This window comes from Cyanistes caeruleus, unplaced genomic scaffold, assembly GCF_971803275.1.
Source record: "Cyanistes caeruleus unplaced genomic scaffold, bCyaCae1.hap1.1 HAP1_SCAFFOLD_81, whole genome shotgun sequence".
Classification (NCBI taxonomy): Eukaryota; Metazoa; Chordata; class Aves; order Passeriformes; family Paridae; genus Cyanistes; species Cyanistes caeruleus.
Genome location: NW_028255891.1, coordinates 854,289 through 874,063, shown reverse-complemented (window position 1 = coordinate 874,063; position 19,775 = coordinate 854,289). Strand labels below are relative to the sequence as shown.

At 42.6% G+C, this 19,775-nt stretch overlaps 1 protein-coding gene across 1 annotated transcript; it reads right to left on the bottom strand.

Moving 5' to 3' along the window:
* Nucleotides 1–4,128: 4,128 nt before the first annotated feature.
* Nucleotides 4,129–7,561, bottom strand: LOC147646724 (endogenous retrovirus group K member 7 Gag polyprotein-like). The gene has a single exon (XM_086873084.1). It carries the CDS (start codon nt 7,550–7,552, stop codon nt 6,131–6,133), a length of 1,422 nt encoding a protein of 473 aa, XP_086729210.1. The 5' UTR covers nt 7,553–7,561; the 3' UTR covers nt 4,129–6,130.
* Between the last annotated feature and the right edge of the window lie 12,214 nt (nt 7,562–19,775).

Genomic DNA, 19,775 nt, shown 5'->3' with positions numbered 1-19,775 from the left:
GGGTGGGCATTTCTGATGCCTTGCCGCAGCCTCTGCAGCACCCAGTTCCCGTGTCCCACGCAGCACTGAGGGCCCAGGAAATAAAACAACCCAAAAGCCACTGTGGGCTGGCGAGTCTGGTCCTTGTTAGCAACTTCAGCTAAGGGAACCTCTTGGCAAATGGGGTAATCAGAGCATTCCCTTCAGCCTTTGTCAAGCTTTTGATGCCTTTCCTCCAGGTTGTCCCTCAAAATCAGAGGGGGGTGGAGCCTGCACCAGTCCCCCCAAATCGGTGAGAGGCAGAGACTACTCCCAGGCCCCTCAAAACTGGAGGAGGATGGAGACGATCCCTGGGCCCCCCAAACTGAAGGGAGATAAATACCCAGCCCCCCCAAAATAAGAGATTAATGGAGCCCAGAGTAGCCCCCAAGTGCGAGTGGGAAGGGGAGACTGCCAGCCCCCCCAAAGAGGAGGGGAATTGTGCCTGTGCCAGCCCCGCAAATTGCAACGGGACAGAGAACACCCTTGGTCTGGAAAAGGTCAAAGAGTGGTTTGGGGCTGCCAGGATGGTGACAACACTGGCACCCCCCAAATCAGAGGGGGACAAAGAGCCCGCACAGGCTTCCCAGAAGCAGAAAGGGGGCAGCAAATATCCCCTGTCCCCCTAAGTCGGAGGGGCACAGACACAACTCGAGCCCCCCCATAGTGGAGGGGGACAGACACAAAAGGCCCCACAAAAAGAGCATGGGGAACCAAGACCTCTACCGGCCCTGCAAAGGTAAGGAAGATGGAGAAACTCCCCATCTGTCTTTGTTTTGGAAGACAGGTGTGTCATGGGGTGACTTTACCTTTAAGACAGCTTTGGGAGCTGGGAGGAAGTTGGAGCTGCGAGAGGCTGATGGGAGTCTTTTCTTGTGACCAATTATTGGTCATTTCTAAGAACTGAGAGCAGTTTTGACCATTGAAAAGTGAGATCAACAACACCTTGAGATGTAAAGCCGGGGCTCTCTTGTTCTCTTTGGTTTCTGGCTTCTGACGAGGTAACAGGCTCTGTCTCGGCCTCCTCCCCCCTCCAGGCCGGACAAGGCCGCAGAGGGCGGGGGGGGAGAAACGGAGCCAGCCGGCCTGGCTTGGTTTGCAGTTTCTGCTGCTGAACTGAAACCTGACACCATCAACATCTGCAGCTTTCCAAGACTTTAACTCTTTTACTACCTGGATGAGACTTGCAGATGACTCTTTTTCTGAGAGAGAGAGAAGGATGAGAGAGAGAGAGAGATAACATGAAGAAGACATGATAAAACCATCAAAAACAGTGAAGAAAAGAGTTAAGTTTTAGATGGGGAAGAGAGAATAAGGAGATGCTTTAATTAAACTGAAATATTTTTCTGTTAAAGCTATGGAGATGGACAATAGTGTTCTGAAAAAGAGCTCCTTTAATTCATGACAGAGTATATTGGGAGGAATGGAGTGTTCAAAGTGTGGATTTTGAGCAAAAGGTGGAGTAATTGTGATGCTGTGAGATACTGAAACAGAGGGAAAAGTAATAGTTGAAGATTTGTAGCCTTTTGAGAGGCAAAGAGCAAACTTCTCTTTCCAGAGAAGCTCACAGAGACAGATGAAGAGAACTTTTGCCCTTGAATAACTCATCCTTAAAAATGACACCGCTAGACTCATTGACCCATACACACCTCAGAGTGATGTGAAATGGGAGGAGTGAACTGGTGACAGATTTCTGGGCAGCTGGCATCAGGAAAATAGAAAACTATAACAGAAATGGTTTTCGTGTGAAAAACTCCATAGATTAGCAGAAGAAGACTTCTGTTTCTCTACAAGTTCTGATGAAAAGACTCTAACAAGAATTGGGACTGATTTAAACACCAAAGTTCCAAGTTTTTTGTCTCTATGTGATGAGTTCGGTGGGAGAAATGCAGCACTCAATATGAATGATCAGCAAGTCTCGTTTATTGATAACTCTAACACCACTTATATAGCATCAATAATTAGGCTCATACATAGTGCAAAAAGCAAGCTCATTATTGGATACTTCATTTAAGGTCAACTCCACCTAATTCTACATTCCTGTGATCGCTCATCTATGCTGAATTCACATTCTTCTGATCACAGCGTCCTGCTCTCAGTTAACAGCTATCACCAAGGCCTTCCTGACTTTGCAACATCTCACACCAACTGTACTCTATTGTCTAATTCTTTCCCAGCTAACTGCTGCATGGGAATATGACCTTTGCTCTCTAGCCATTCCTCTATAATTCCCCTGTTTTCTTTTTGTACTAACAAAACTGTAGAAGTAGCCTTTTTTACCATGTTTTGCAAGCATTGCAGTATGCAAGGAATAAACAATAACACAATCACAATGATCAATATAACAACAATTGCCATTTGTGCCAAATTTTTTAACCATCCTGTGAGACCTAGGGATTGAAACCATTCCTCTAAAGGATTTGTTTCTATGGTTAATTTTTTCATATTGCTCTGTAGTTGTTGAAGACGAGCATAAATAGACATTGAATGGTCAGAAAGATTCATGCAACACATCCCATCAAAATCCTCACAGCCATGGCCTTGTGCTAATAGCAAAAAATCAATAGCAGCTCTATTCTGCAATACAGCATGCCTAACACTGTTCATATCCGAAAGCAAATCAGACAAAACCTTTGATGTAATATTAAACTGTTTTCCTGTCCAGCATGCCAGTCGTCGTAACTGTGTTAAGGCTTGAGCACTAGATACTCCAGGTGTAAAAATAGATGACACAATCACTGTAGGACGTTCCCAAAGTTCAACCTTATCTTTGCATTCTGGTCCCAATTGAAACACACTTCTCTTTGTTCGTAACTTGGTTCTATTGGTTTCTAAGAGCTGCTGTATAGTGGGTGCAAACAATGTCAATTTCCCAAAATAACAAGGCCCACCATAAAGGTTTGCTGGCAATCCTTGCCATGCACGATCTCCACAGATTAGAAAAATACCAGGTGGTAATTGTAGAGGTGAACTGCTAGAATTTACCTTGTGAGACTAATTACCACAGTATGCATCATTATTTTGCAAATATAGCAAATTTTGTGGAGAAACATTTGTACCATTTGGCCCATGAAACCTTTTTGCATAATTGTTCCTAGCCCAATTGACAAAAACCAAACAGTAGTTGCTAGGGGCTGAACCTAACAGTCTTAACTCTTGTGGTTCTGACCCAGTAACATTTAAACCTGTAGCAATGTACCAATTTTGAGCACCAATGGGATTTGCTGAGATTAAACCTGTGTCACAGATATTGATCATTAATTTACCTGATGGAATTTCACATAATGTTTTGTTAGCTTCCTTGGGTGTTTTCCAATTCTTTGTCCAGTTTTTAAACATTGTGGCATTGAATGAATTATCCAAAGGTGCGCCCACTAAACAAGTTCGAAAAGGATCCGAAGGGGTAGCCATTGAAAGGCAAAAAGTATCCTGTCCAGTTTGATTAGCCCACGTTACCCACATATTTTGTCTTTCATCCATGTCAATCAAAAATCCTTCATTTCCCTCTATTATAGTAAACCACAACAACAACCTGATCAGAGGTAGTCCTTTAAGGACTTCAAAAGGATTGCGGCAGTTCAGCCAGCATCTTGGCTGGATCCCATGTGAGATCTTGCTTCCCTTTTCTTTTACCCCTCTGCCTCGCCCGTCGATTCGGTTGCTTCGAACCACGGGGTGTTCCATCTTCTCGGCAGCAGGGATAACTTTCAGGGAAAGACCCCTTTTCTCGAGACTGCCGTTTTAAGAATTGCTCCCAATTTTTATTTTTTACCCCTGGAATATCACACCTCACCTGTGTCAGTGTCTTGCGACAACGTATTGTGATTATCTCAATAATATATGGTAAAGGGGTATTAGGATGATAACAATAATTTTCTGGATTTATGCCAAAAGCAAAAATCTCCCACCATCTATCAGATCCTTAAACTGCACCAAAACCCAAACAACAGCAACTAATTCCAGAGTTTGTAATGTGTCCTCCTTTTGAGCTGGAATAATGTGATGATTCCATTGTCCTTCTGAATTTTGCCATGTAGCAGCAGCTGTACGAGATTTCTTTCCAGCATCAGTGAACACAGTTGATGCCTCTGGTAATGGCACAAATGATCGTTTGGGCTTTTCGATCCAATTCTGCTGGCCTATCCATCGTAGTGGTATTCGAGGCACTTCCTCAGTACTGACCACACTACTATTGTTAAGCAATGCTTCCTGCAGTGTGGAGCTGTGAATTAAGTACCAATCCAAAGTGTCCTTTTTTATTGGTATCTGAATTTCAGCTGGATCTGTGCCCATAATTTGCCACAATCGCTTCCGACCTTGTTTTATCAAGTTTGCTAAAATTTCAATTTTTTGAATCAAGGTATGTCTCTGATGTAGTGGTGGCAACAACCACTCTAATACCCATATCTCCCCTGTTTTCTTTTGTTGCTGCGTTAAGGCACCGATAAGATATTGAGGGCCAAACCATACAGTAAGATTAATGTCCAAGTCTGGATCTCGCCTACGAATAACACCTGTTTGGATACAGTCTATTATTTTATTGAGAGCTTCTTGTTGTTCACTGGTGACCTGTATAGGTGCTGTAGGATCAGTTCCTTTTAACAAAGGTCGTAAGTATTGTAAAAGTTCATTAGGAATACCCACAACAGGTTTAAGCCATTGTAAATCTCCAAGCAATCGCTGAGCATCATGAACAGTATGAAGTGACATGTTAAGTGACAGTTTCTGAGGGGCAACATACTGTTCAGTTAAAGTCCACCCGAGATATTTCCATGGGGATGACTGCTGTATTTTCTCAGGTGCAACAACCAGTCCATTCTGAAATAGTTGTGTTTGAATGTCCTTAACTTGTTTATCTGCAAAAGGTTGTGACTGAGCAAAAAGAATATCATCCATATAGTGATAAATAATAGTTGTAGGCCATCGAGCACGTAGTGGCTGCAAAGCGTTATCAACATAAAGTTGACACAAGGTAGGAGAATTACGCATACCTTGTGGTAAAACTGTCCATTCAAACCTCTTGTCTGGTTCTGCTCGATTTAATGAAGGCAAGGTAAAAGCAAATCTGCAAGTATCCTGTTCATGCAGTGAGATAGTGAAAAAACAGTCCTTTAAATCAATTATTAACAAGGGCCAATCTTTTGGTAACATTGCAGGATTGGGCAAACCAGGTTGTAGCGCCCCCATTGGCTCCATTTGTTCATTTACTGCACGTAAGTCATGCAGCAATCGATATTTCCCAGATTTCTTTTTTATAACAAAAATAGGAGTATTCCAAGGACTTGTTGACAACTTTAAATGCCCTTGTTGATATTGTTCTAGCACTAATTGATGAGCTTGTTGCAGACTTTCCCTTTTTAAAGGCCACTGTTCAACCCATACTGGTTCCTGGATTATCCATTTGAGTGGGATTGGGAAAGTCCAAACAATGGCCTCTATTCTAAAGGGTGCTCATTAGTCAAAACAACACCAAGTTGTGACAAAATATCTCGTCCAATTAGACATTGAACCTTGTCTGGTAATGGAACAATTGACAAAATAGAGCTGATGACCTTCCCATCTAATTGAATCTGGACTTGTGGAGACCTTTTTGCTAAAGTTAAACCTCCCACCCCTGTAACAGTAACCATACTAGGCAACATAGGCCATTCCTGGGGCCAATATTGTGGAGCAACAATACTTGAGTCTGCCCCAGTATCCAATAGTCCTTCTAATTGGTGGGATTCTCCATTATAATTGAGAACAACAGTTCGCTTGGGTCGAGTGTTTAAGTCTAGAGTAAGTAATGTAAGTCCTCCTGTAGAACCAAATCCACCCGTACCCCGTGATTGATTTTTCAATGGTGTCAATTGATGGGTATATTGCGGCAGCGGTACCAATTGTGCAATTCGCTGTCCCTTATCAATTCTGGCTGGTGGTGCCAGTGTATATGCCATGACATATATTTCACCAGAATAGTCCACATCAATTACTCCAGGTAAAATAAACAATCCAATTAAACTAGCAGATGAACGTCCCAACACTATTGCACCCATAGCTTTTCCATTTATTATCAGTGGTCCAATAATTCCTGTGGGAATCTTGTAGGGCTGTGATGTCAATAAATCCACAGTCACTGAGGCTGCCAGGTCAAGGCCGAGGCTCCCTGCTGTGGCAGGCTGGAGGGAAGTTGCACTGATGTTCCAGCAGCTGCTATTTGTGTCTTGGCGCGGCGGCTTCTCGCGCTGGCTTTCCCGTTTCCCGATCGCCGGTGGCAAGCACTATCAGCATGAGTATTGGACCGACACTGATTGCACCAAACAGATGACACAGTACATTCCTTTCGAACATGTCCAAGGTTGCCACAGCGAAAACATTTGAATCGGGAGGCTGGAATCCTGCCATTATTGGTTGTAGCCGCTTGTAGGGGTGCAAGAGCTGCTAAAACCTGACTCTGATTAGATGCAGCCTGCTTTTCCAACCCTTGTCCTAGTTCTTTAATTGCCTGGACTAACATTGCCTGTGAGCCCACTGGTATATTGGACATCCTCTCTAATGCCTCTTCAATAGTCCAGTTAGCATTTAGGGAATTTAGAACTGACCTGGTTGCTAGATTACAATTTTGTAATGCACATTGTTTTAACAATGCTCCCCTCATATATTCAGGAACACCTGCCCGCTCTATAGCTGAAGCTGCTTTATCAATAAATGCTCCAAATGGTTCATCTCGCCCTTGCTTAATACCCATATAAGATGGAATACCTCCTGGCTCCTTAATCCGATCAAATGCAGCTCGCGCTAACCGCATACCCTCTCTCAATTTATTTGGTCCCAAAATAGCTTGTGCTTCCACTGGACTATATGGTCCTAGTCCCATAAGTTCCTCCAAAGTTAGTCCATGCAGTGGATCACCTGCCTGTCTCTGCACATTTACACTTTCTTGACAATAAGCTTGCCAGTGTGCATTAAACAACAACTGCTGATGCTGACTAAGGATCAATTTCATAATACTCTTACAATCTGCAGGCAACAAAATCTGTGTACCCCACAAATAATCAATCATCTGTCTAACCGGTTCACTGGTCACTCCAAACTGACTGACTGTAGATCGCAACTGTGATAACCATTTCCAATCTAAAGCTGTAATTTGAGCTTGTATTCCTCCCCCTTGCATTGGTGCAAAGGTTACAGGACATGCTACTTCTAATACAGCGTCTGCTATTTCCTTATCTCCCTCTTGCAAAATATTCCGTGCTAGCGTAACCCATGTTTCTCTCCTTTCCCGTGCAATAGCCTCACTTAACTCACACCCCACCCCAGAGACAGATTTATTTCCCGTAGGGGAGGATGGTAACGGTGCTGAAGGCTCCGTTCCAGAATCAGGGTAAGTAGGTGAGGGAATTTGGGATAATACAAAAGAATCAGCAGCTGGAGCAGGAGTCAGTGGCTGAGCGGGGGAAGTCAGTGGTTGCGCGGGGGGGTTCAAAATTACTGTATTTGTGGCGGGTGGCAATGGACACTCATTTATTCCCTGTAAAAGTCTGTTTTTTGACATAGCTGTAGATGCTTGTGTGGCAGCTGCCTGTTCAGCCTGATACTGCAAAAGAACATTATGAACTGTCCGCCACAGTTTTCCCAGTTTTTTAGCAGCTTTATCATCATCTAAAGTAGCGTCCCACAATTTATCTCCAAGTTTTCGCCACTCACTTAATTCATGAACTGTATGGGGATTCTGAAAACAACCCTGAGCATACCCATAAGCAAGAAGTCCAGGAAGCTCCTTGCGCAAATCAAAATCTTTAACCTGTCGCTTTTCTAAAAAGCAGGTAAATAAATCATATGCTGCTTGCCTTTCCATCTTACCGTCAGCGCTGTTGCAGCCCCTACAAGGTTTCGGCAGCACGTTACGGCAGGACTCTCCTTTGAGGTCGCCTGGGCGCGGCAACCCTACTGTGTGATCAGGACCCTCCTCCGAGGTTGCCTGGAATGCAGCACAGCTGTTGCTTTTCGCCGTCCTTGCTGCGGAGGACCCGTCCCCTGTCACCGACTCTCGTGGCCAACTCCTTTAAAAGGTCCCAAAGGTTCCAAAGGTCCCAAAAAGCTCTGAATGTTCCAAAAAGTCCTTAAGGTCCCAAAGGTCCCAAAGGGGGTCCCTGTTCGGGCGCCATTTGATGAGTTCGGTGGGAGAAATGCAGCACTCAATATGAATGATCAGCAAGTCTCGTTTATTGATAACTCTAACACCACTTATATAGCATCAATAATTAGGCTCATACATAGTGCAAAAAGCAAGCTCATTATTGGATACTTCATTTAAGGTCAACTCCACCTAATTCTACATTCCTGTGATCGCTCATCTATGCTGAATTCACATTCTTCTGATCACAGCGTCCTGTTCTCAGTTAACAGCTATCACCAAGGCCTTCCTGACTTTGCAACATCTCACACCAACTGTACTCTATTGTCTAATTCTTTCCCAGCTAACTGCTGCATGGGAATATGACCTTTGCTCTCTAGCCATTCCTCTATATCTATGTTGTCATGTGAACAAAGGAATGGTTGGGTAGTGGGGGAGAAAGAGGTTTTCTGGAAGTTCTTCTGGTGTTCTTATTCTTGTAGTTCTGTTAATAAACTTTCTTTATTCCTTTTAAGTTTTAAGCCTGTTTTGACCTTGTTCTAATCCACATCTCACAGCAAGAAGTAAGTAAGTTTTCTAGTAATTTTTTAGCTACTGCTTTAAAACCATGACATTTATTTGGTGCGTTGGCCGGGAAACGAAATTAGCAAATCTAAACCACAACATTGTGCTGCACCCCAGGGCCAGGCTCTGCCTCTCTTGGCTCTGGCTGCTGCTTCCAAGCTGTCCTTTGTGATTTTTATTTGCAAGCCACCTCTCTGACCAGCTTCCACTTTGCTTGAAAAATTCAGCACCATGTTGGTGGCTGAACAAGTCCCAGAGCTGGGGAGAAGGATTTGAGATGCAATTTGCATCCCAGAGTTGTTACAGTGGGGAAAATGTCGCATCCCTCCTGTGCCTGGAGCTGCTAATCTTGTTGCAAACATTGAAAACCTCTTCAGCTTCTCTCATTCTACCTAAATTTGATGACTGCTTTGATTTCACACCTCTTCCATGCAGGTTTTTCCTCTGTCCTTGGCTAGAATTGTCAGGCCTGAGAAATTTTGTTGAGCCTTGGGACAGCTCCCATCATCTATCCCTGCTCCTAATGCTGCTTTGAATTCTCTTGGGAATGTGAGCATGAGGGAAACTGGGGGGACTTTAGTGAGAGGAAAAGTGAGGCACAGAGGCTGAAGTGCAAATGCAGAGTGTGCAGGGTCAGCACAGTCTGCAGTGTTGTGGGGATTTGGGCCATGCAAACAGATGTTTCTTCTCTGGGAATGGCTGATTCCTTTGGTGTGTCTCCTCCTGAAATTGCTGTGCACCAGGGCTGGTGCTGGAGCTGCAGCAGCACAAAGTTGCCAGGGAGCCGTGTGGGAGCCAGTGGGAATCATTTCTTTGCTGCTTTGGATGAAAAGTTGTGACATGAATCTCAGTGTCAGGGAGGTGCCACGTTCATGCTGCTGCAGTGCCCACACACTGTGTCTGGAGACAGCTCAGGAGAAAAGGAAGAAAAGCCAGGATGAAATCCCATGTGCCACTGAACTCTATCAGAAAGTGCTTGGAGTGAAGTGTGTGAAGTGACTGGGGAGAGCTGGATAGAAGGGACAGCTCTGAGCAGTGTGTGGTACATCATGACATCCTTGCAGTGATCTTTGCACAGAGATGAAAAAGTATCAGTTTGCATGGCCTGAATCTGTGGGTCTGGAAATTCTGCGTGTTGCACAAGCTGTGCTGAGCTCACCTGGCTCTGAAATAGCTGAAATATCATCTCTGCACCTTAGGCAGGAAGAGCATCACAGTTCTGAACAGATTAGTGAAAATCAGTCATAACTCAGAAGCAAACCTTGGCAATAGACGTGTGGCAGGTGAGGAGACAAAGCTTTCATTCTTGTCCTGGGAGAATGAATTCAGCAATAAAAAGTCCTCTCTCTTGGCATTAAAATACTTTAGTTTCAGCTCTGCCCCAGCCCATCAATGTCCCTGTGTGGTTGGGGGTTGTTCTCCCCCTGTAGCTCTCTGCAGGTTGGTGCTAATTCAAGATGTTCTGGCAGGTTCCAATGTTTTGGTGCCCGAGCAGGGAGTGCAGAACAGGGATTACAAGTGCTGACATTTGCTGGGCTAGAAAGTCCAAGGGACAAATTTGTGCCAATTAAGGTCTCCCCTTTAACTAGGAGGAACGATTGATGTTGTGCTTGTAGCAGAGTGTGGTGAGAGAGGGGGTTTCCAAAGGAAATCTTGGTGCATGTGGGCCAGAGGCCCCTGTGCTGAGGCTCCCTCCAGGCTGGCTCCAGCCGCTCAGGGTGCCCAGGAAGCAGGCTGCCCGCAGCCCAGTGCAGCCTCCTTAGCCCTGGGGCGAGCCAGGGTAGAGCCATGGATGAGGCTGAGCCCTGCTCCCATGTGGGATGCCATGGGTCAGGGCCCACTGGGATTTGCCCCTCCAGCTACTAAGTGTGTGCAGAGAAACTGCAAGGAGAGGGTGAGCTCTGACAGTGGGACCCCTGTGCACAGGGAGCCCACTCCTGGGGTGGCTGTGCCAGCTCCCGCAGGGACATCCAAGCCTTTGTAACAACAACAACAACAATGAACTATAGAACCTATTTACCTAAGAACATATCTAACAAAACTACATGAAACGTATTTACAGAACACTTAAGCAAACTCTAAAACGTCTATCAGAACACAACAACTGTAAAACGTATATACAGCAGGGTGGCATCTGTGTCTGGGATGTGCCTCAGTCCTGGAAGAAAAACAAGTAGCACGGTCAGTGCAGTCAGGCATGGAGGGGTGTTCCATGTGCTGCCAGGCTGGGACACTGGCACAGTGGGACTCTGCTGCCAGAAGTGAGGCTGGCTGGGGCTGGGGGCTGTGGCCCAGGCACTGGAACAGGGCTTGTGTGGCCCAAAGCAAGCCCAGGCCAAGCCAGGGATGGCCAGCAGAATCCAGTGCATGGGCTAGCGTGTCCCTGAGCAGGGAGTGCCCAGCCCAGCCCCAGCGTGGCAGCAGGGGACCCACTCTGCTTGTGGGGAGCACCTGCCTGTTCTGCTGCTGGCATCGCTCTTCATCCCAACACCATGTCCTCCTCCTCGTCTTCTACATCAATATCCCTCTCCTCAATATTGTCTTCCACGTCCACCTCCATTTCTTCCTCTCCCGTCTCCTGTCCATCCACTTCCATGTCCTCTTCTGTATCAATCTGTGTATCCACTTCCATCTCTTCCTCCATCTCTTTCACATCCATCTCCATCTCCTCCTCTGTGTCTGTGCCAGCCTGCAGAGGTAGCAAAATCTCCCAGTGGGTCCCTTTCCCACACTATCCCACAGAGCTCCAGCCCAGCCAGGCAGCTGCGGGGTGTCCACCTCCGTGGAATGGTACCATACCTTCTTTGGAGCAAATGCAGACATCCTGCAGGGATGGAGAGCAAAATGCACTCAACGGGGAGCTTTTGGGACTGCTGGGGGTATGAGGGAGCAGGTGACAACAAGGTGACAGGGGTAGGCCTGGAGCAGGGTGAAGAGCGTGCTGACACAAGGAGCCAAGGGTTGTGTTGTGGCCGTTGCTGGATGCTGGAAGTTCTAGCTGGAGCGTGCACTGTGACATCAGTGCCAGGAGCCCAGGCCCAGGCTGAAGTGGACAAGGGAGATGCTAGAATGATGGAATCCCTGGGTGCTTGGGCTTGGAAGGGAGCCTAAAGACCATCTTGTTCCAAGCTGAGCAATCTTCCCCCAGAACAGGTTGCTCAGAGCCCTGCTCCCAGCTGGCCTTGGATGTTGCCAAGGATGGAGCATCCCCAGCCTCTGTGCCCAGCCTGGGCCAGTGGCCCAGCAGCCTGAGTGGAAAAGAGCAGCTGCATTAGATCCAACTTCAAGCTCACTCCTGCAGTTGAAAGCCTTCTCCTCTCTGTGCCCATCTTTCCTAGAGCTGCAGGGAGGCCTCCCCAGCCCCTTCTCTTTCCAGGCTGAGCATCCCCAGCCCCACATGGACAGCACTCAGATCCGTGGGGGTCGAGGCTAAAGGGTGGCAAACGGCATCAGGAAGTGAGAGATGGAAGCTCTTGGAGATGGAAGGTTTGCCTCTAAATGGAGAAAAGAAATGAAAGTGGAGGGGAAAATGGTGGGACTGTGGCTCTGTTCTAACTGGGGAAGATTTTCTTTTCCTCTTTTCTGTCTTGCTGCCCCAAGTTTTGTTGTTTGAAAGGAGACTTGGCAAAATATCCATTCTCTTCTCCATTAATAAAAAAATACCACAGAATTCCAGTAAAATCTGACAAAATATCTACAAAAATCCCACAAAATGGCAGAAAAACACCACAAAATTCCCTAAATTTTTTATTATTATTAAATGTTTTAATCCCACAAATTGCAGAAAAAATTCCACAAAACTGCAGAAAAAATTCACAAAATTCCAGAAAAATTCCACAAAAATTAATGAAAAATCTCATAATTCTTTAATTTTTCTTTAAATCCCACAACATTCTAGAAAAAATGCACAAAATTCCACAAAAAACCCAACAAAATTCCCTGAATCTCCTCAAATTCCCACAACTAAACTCCAAACTCCATCCAACAAAAATCCCTCAAAATTCTTGATATCTCCTGAAAATCCCACTAAATTTCAGAAATTTCCACAAATTTTCTGAAAACTTTCAAAAAATTCCACAAATAATCCACAAAATTCTACAAAAAGTAACTAAATTCTCTAAATTACCTCAAATTCCCACAAAATTGCAGAAAAGCTCCACAAAATTCCCTAAATCTACTCAAAATCTTACCAAATTCCAGAACTATACCACAAAATCTCCTCCAGTTTTCAAAGGCAGCCAGAAATAACCCTCAAAATTCCAGAAAAAATCCACAAAATTTCAGAAAAATCCCACGGTTTCCCAAATCACTTCAAAATTCCTCAAAATTCCCTAAATTTTCTCAAAATTGCTTAAAATTTAAAAAAAAATCCTACAAAATTCGACAAGAACTCCTCAAAAATATTAAATTTTCTCAAAATTCCACAAAATTCCAGAAAAATTCCACAAAAATCCCACAAAAGTCCACAAAAATCCAGGAAAATCTCACAGAATTCCTTAAGTCTCTTCAAAATCCCACAAAATTCCACAAAAAATGTTCAAAATTCCACCAAAAATTCACAAAACTCCAGTAAAATCTGATAAAATTCTACAAAAATCTCACAGAATTCAAGAAAAATTCCACAACATTGCAGTAAATTCTGATAAAATGACACAAAAATCCCAAGAATTCCACAAAATCCCATGTAATTCTACAAAAATGCCACAGAATTCTTCAAATTTTCTTAAAATCTACAAAAATCCAGAAAAAATCCCACAAAATACTTTACATTTTCTCAATATCCCACAAAATTCCAGAAAAAATCCACAAAATTCCATCAAAATCCAAAATAATTCCAGAGAAATTCCACAAAATTCCACAAAAATCCCACAAAATCATTTAAATATCCTCAAAATTTCCACAAAAATCTAGAAAATTTCCACAAAAATCTAGAAAAATTCCCAAAATCCCATAAGATTCCACAAAAATCTTACAAAATTCCCTAAACCTCTTCAAAATCCCACAAAATTATTTAAATCTCCCCAAAATCCTGCAAAATTCCAGATGGATCCCACAAAATTCCACAAAACTTCTACAAAATGCCATACACCTCCTCAAAATTCCAGAAAATTCCAGAATAATCCCACAAAATTATTTAAATCTCCTCAAAATCCTCTAGAATTCCAGAAAAATTCTACAAAATTACCTAAATCTCATCAAAATCCCACAAAATTCCAGAAAAAATCCACAAAATTCCACCAAAATCCCACAAAATTTCCTACATTTTCTCAAAATGCCACGTCTGATGAGTTGACGTTTCAGAAAACAAAGAGAAGCACCTAAGGAAGTTGAAGCTGCTGGAGGCTGAGAGGAGTTTTTCTCCTGGCCCATAAGAGGCCATTGCTGAGAATTGACAGCAGTTTTGACTCTGTCAAAAATCTCCAAAAATCCCACAAAATTCCACAAAAATCACACAAAATCATTTAAATCTCCACAAAATTTTACAAAAAATCTAGAAAATTTCCACAAAATTCTAGAAAAATTCCAAAAATGCCATACATTTCCTCAAAATCCCATAAGATTCCACAAAAATCTTACAAAATTCCCTAAACCTTTTCAAAATCACACAAAATTATTTAAATCACCCCAAAATCCTGCAAAATTCCCGATGGATCCCACAAAATTCCACAAAACTTCTACAAAATTCCATACATCTCCTCAAAATTCCAGAAAATTCCAGAATAATCCCACAAAATTATTTAAATCTCCTCAAAATCCTCTAGAATTCCAGAAAAATTCTACAAAATTACCTAAATCTCATCAAAATCCCACAAAATTCCACAAAAAATACACAAAATTCCAGAAAAATCCCACAAAATTTCCTACATTTTCCCAAAATGCCACGTCTGATGGGTTGACGTTTCAGGAAAGAAAGAGAAGCACCTAAGGAAGTTGAAGCTGCTGGAGGCTGAGAGGAGTTTTTCTCCTGGCCCATAAGAGGCCATTGCTGAGAAGTGCCAGCAGTTTTGCCCATTGCAAAGTGCCATCAAGCTGGGAACAGCACTTGAAGCCCTAAGGCCGGCAATTTCTCTTGGCTCTCTTTGCTTTGCGCCTTTTGAAGAGGTAGCAGGGCTCGGCTTCAGCCTCCTTCCCCCCAGGCCAGCCAAGGCCACGGGAGGGGAGCGGGGCTGGCCGCAGCTCTGCGCTTCCCGGGGAGGATGGAGACTGGCAAGTGCCAGGAGCCCCTTCTCAGAGGCTTGGCTGGGCCTTGCACAGCGGGGCTGCCGGGCCAGGCCGCTCCCTGCCTGGCCTGCACTTTGTGCCGCTGCTCAGTTTCACCACAGGCTGCCACTAAAGGCAGGGAAAGATAGCAGCTTGCAGCTTTGTGCTCAGATAATGGCCACACTCCCCACAGCAGCCATGGGGAAAAATCATCTGTGTTCCTGAATGCCAACAATTTCATCCGATTTTACTGGAATTTTGTGGGATTCTCTGGAATTTTGTGGGATTTGGAGGAGACTTAAAGAATTTTATGAGATTTTTCTTAGATTTTGTGGAAATTTGTTGAGCTTTTGTGGGATGTTTCTAGAATTTGGTAGGGTTTTGAGAAGATTTCAGGAATTTTGTGGGATTATTCTGGAGATTTGTGGGATTTTGAGAAAATTTAAAGAATTTTCTGGGATGCTTCTGGAATTTTGTGGGATTTTTTGGAATTTTGTGAAATTTTCTGAAATTTTGTAGGATTTTGAGGAAACTTGAAGATTTTTGAGAGATTTTTCTTAGATTTTGAAAAAATTGGAGATTTTGTGAGATTTTTCTGGAATTTTGTTTGATGTTTCTGGAATTTTGTGGGATATTGAGTAGATTTTGTAAGATAGTTACAGAATTTTGTGAGATTTTTTGTGGTATTTGTGGGATTTTGAGAAGACATGAAGAATTTTGAGGGATTTTTCTTAGATTTTGTGGAAATTGGTGGAGATTTTGTGGGATGTTTCTGGATTTTTGTGGGATACTGAGGAGATTTAGGGAACTTTGTGGGATTTTTCTGGAATTTTGTGGGGATTTTCAAGAATTTTGTGGGATTTTGAGGAGCTGTGGGAATTTCATGGGATTTTTATGGGATTTTGTGGTCATTTGTGTAGATTTTGTGGGATGTTTCTGGAATTTGGTAGGGGTTTGGGAAGATTTAGGGAATTTTGTGGGATTTTTTGTGGAATTTTGTGGGACGTTTGAAAAATTTTTTGGGGTTTTGAGGGAACTTGAAGAATTCTGAGGGATTTTTCTTGAATTTTGTGGAAATTTCTGGAGATTTTGCGGGATATTTCTGGAATTTGGTAGAATTTTGAAAAGATTTAAGGAATATTGTGGCATGTTTCTGGAATTTTGTGGGATAGTGAGAAAATTTAGGGAATTTTGTGGGATGTTTTTTGAATTTTGTGGAGATTTGTGTAGATTTTGTGGAATGTTTCTGGAATTTGGTAGTGTTGTGAGAAGATTTAGGGAATTTTGTGGGATTTTGAGGAGACTTGAAGAATTTTGACAGACTTAGATTTTGTGGAAATTTGTTGAGATTTTGTGAGATGTTTCTGGAATTTGTTTGATGTTTTCTGGAATTTTGTAGGATATTGAGTAGATTTTGTGGGATATTTATGGAATTTTGTGGAAATTTCTGTGGGATTTCTGAGATTTTGAGGAGACTTGAAAAATTTTGAGGGATTTTTCTTAGATTTTCTGGAAATTTGTGGACATTTTGTGGAATTTTGAGAAGAATTAGTGAATTTTGTGGGATTTTTCTGGAATTTTGTAGGAATTGGTGGAGATTTGGTGGGATGTCTCTGGAATTTGGTAGGGACTTCAGAACATTTAGGGAATAGTGTGGGATTTTTCTTCAATTTTCTGGAATTTTCTTAGATTTTTTGGAAATTGGAGGAGATTTTGTGGGATGTTTCTGGAATTTGGTAGGGTTTTGAGAAGATTTAGGGAATTTGGTGGGATTTTTCTGGAATTTTGAGGGATTTTTCTAAAATTTTGCGGGTTATTGGATATATTTTGTGGGATTTTTCTGTTCGATTTTGTGGGAATTGGTGGACATTTTATGAGATGTTGCTGGAATTTTGTGGGATATTGAGGAGATGTGAGGAAATTTGTGGGATTTTTTCCATAATTTTGTGGACATTTTTGGACATTTTGTAGGACGTTGCTGGAATTTGGAAGGGTTTTGAGAAGATTTAGGGAATTCTAAGGGATATTTCCCTAGATTTTTGTGTGGCTTTTCAATAATTTTGAGGGATTTTTCTTAGATTTTGTGAAAATTGGTGGAATTTTTGTGAGATGTTTCTAGAATTTTGAGCGATATTGAAAAGATTTAGGGAAATTTGTGGGATTTTTCCGAAATTGTGTGGACATTTGTGGACTTTTGTGGACATTTTGTGGGATGTTGCTGGAATTCGGCAGGGTTTTGAGAAGATTTAGGGAATTTTGTGGGATATTTTTTGTACTTTTGTGGGTCTTTTTAAGAATTTTGAGGGTTATTGTGGAAATTTGTGGACATTTTGTGAGAAATTGCAGGAATTTGGTAGGGTTTTGAGAAGATTTCAGGAATTCTGTGCTATTTTTTTAGAATGTTGTGGAATTTTCAGGAATTCTGTGGGATTTTGAGGAGATTTGAAGAATTTGAGGGATTCTTCCTAGTTTTTGTGGAAATTGGTGGAGATTTTCTGGGATATTTGTAGAATTTTGTGGATTTTTGTGGAATTTTGTGGGATTTTGATGAGACATTGACATGGTTTTAAAGCTGAAATTAAATAACTACTAGAAAACGTAGTTACTTTTTGCTGTGAGATAGGGATTAGAACAAGAGCAAAACAGGCTTAAAACTTCAAAGGAATAAAGAAAGTTTATTAACAAAACTACAAGAATAAGAACACCAGAATAAACCTCCAGAAAACCCCTTTATCCCCCACTACCCAACCATTCTCTTGTTCACATGATAACATAGGGACAAAAAACTTTGGAGCTTTGGTGTTTAAAACACTCCCAATTCCTGTTAGAGTCTTTTCATCAGACTTTGTAGAGAAACAGAAGTCTTCTGCTAATCTATGGAGTTTTTCACAAGAAAACCATTTCTGTTACAGTTTTCTATTTTCCTGATGCCAGCTGCCCAGAAATCTGTCACCAGTTCACTCCTCCCATTTCACATCACTCTTAGGTGTGTATGGGTCAATGAGTCTAGGGGTGTCATCTTAAGGATGAGTTATTCAAAGGCAAAAGTTCTCTTCATCTGTCTCTGTGAGCTTCCCTGGAAACAGAAGTTTTCCCTTTGCCTCTCAAGGCCTCAAATCTTCAACTATTACTTCTCCCCCCTCTGTTCTAGCACTTCACAGTATTGCAATTACTCCACCTTTTGCTCAAAATCCACCCTTTGAACACTCCATTCCTCACAATATACTCTATCATGAATTAAAGGAGTTTTTTTCAGATCACTATTGTCCATCTCCATAGCTTTAACAGAAAAATATTTCAGCTTAATTAAAGCATCTCCTTATTCTCTACCTCTTCTGAAGCTTAATTCTTTTCTTTACTGTCTCTTATAGTTTATGAAGTCTCTTTACATGTTGATTCCTCTCTTTTTCTCTCTCTGGGTAAAAGGATTAATCTGCAAGTCTCATCTGGGTAATGAAAAGGTTAAAATCTTGCCCAGGCTTTGTAGATGGTTCTGTGATCTCTGCCGGAGCAGCGGCTGGAGCTGTGTGCGCTGGAAGATTCTTCATGGCTGCTCTGGAGAGTGTGGTCACTGTCTCAGCCCGCCGCAGCTCAGGAGCTTTTTCTTTCTTTCCTGGGCAGTCTGTGGTGAATTCAGTCGCAGCAAAAAGTGCAGCCGAGCCAGGGAGCGGCCTGGCCCGGCCAGAGCCCGGGGCAAGCCCCGCAGGCCCCATCTCCCGGCCGGGAGCCGTGGCAGGCCCAGCCCAGCCCCTGCCCGGGCCGCATGGGCTGGGCCGGGGACGGGAAGCCAGCTGGAGCTCAGTTACCTTTCACAGCCAGCAAACCAAGAGACAAAGAAATTCCCAGCCTTAGGGCTTAAGCTGCTGTTCACAGCTTGATCTCACTTTGCAGTGCTTAAAACTGCTGTCAATTCTTAGAAATGGCCAGCTGTTGGCGAGGAGACAAACTCCCATCAGCCGCCAGCAGTTTGAACTTCCTTAGGTGTTTCTTTGTTTTCTTCAATGCCAGTCTATCACAAAACCCTACCAAATTCCAGAAACATCCCACAAAATCCCCACAAATGCCACAAAATGCCAGAAAAATCCCTCAAAATTCTTCAGCTCTTCTCAAAATCCCACAAAATCCCATAAAAATCCCACAAAATTCCCTAAATCTTCTCAAAAGTCTACCAAATTCCAGCAACATCCACCAAAATGTCCTCAAATGTCAAAAAAATTCAACAAAAATGCCCTAAAATTCCCTAAATATCCTCCTTATCCCCCAAAATTCATGAAACATCTCACAAAAACTCTTCAATTTTCCACAAAATTCCAGAAAAATCCCACAAAATTCTTGAAACATCCCACAAAATTCCCAAAGAACCCCAAAAAATTACCTAAATCTTTTCAAAACCCTTCCAAATTCCAGAGACATTCCACAAAACCTACACAAAAATCCACAAAATTTCAGAAAAATCCTACAAAATTCCCTAAATTTTCCCAATACCCTAACAAATTCAAAAAACATCCCACAAAATCTACACAAATGCCAACATTTTTGAAAAATCCTACAAAATTCCCACAGCTCCTCAAAATCCCAAGAAATTCTTGAAAAGTCTTAGAATATTCCAGAAAATCCTACAAAATTCCCTAAATCATCTCAATATCCCAGAAAATTCCAGAAACAACCCAGAAAATCTCCACAAATGTCAGAAAAATTCAAGAAAAATCCTACAAAATTCCTTAAATCTTCCCAGAACCATACCAAACTCCAGAAACATCCCACAAAATCTAAACCAACTCCCACCAAATCTAAGAAAAATGCCTCAAAAATCTTCAAGCCTCCTCAAAATCTCACAAAATTCTTGAAAAGCCCCCAAAAATTCCAGAAACATCCC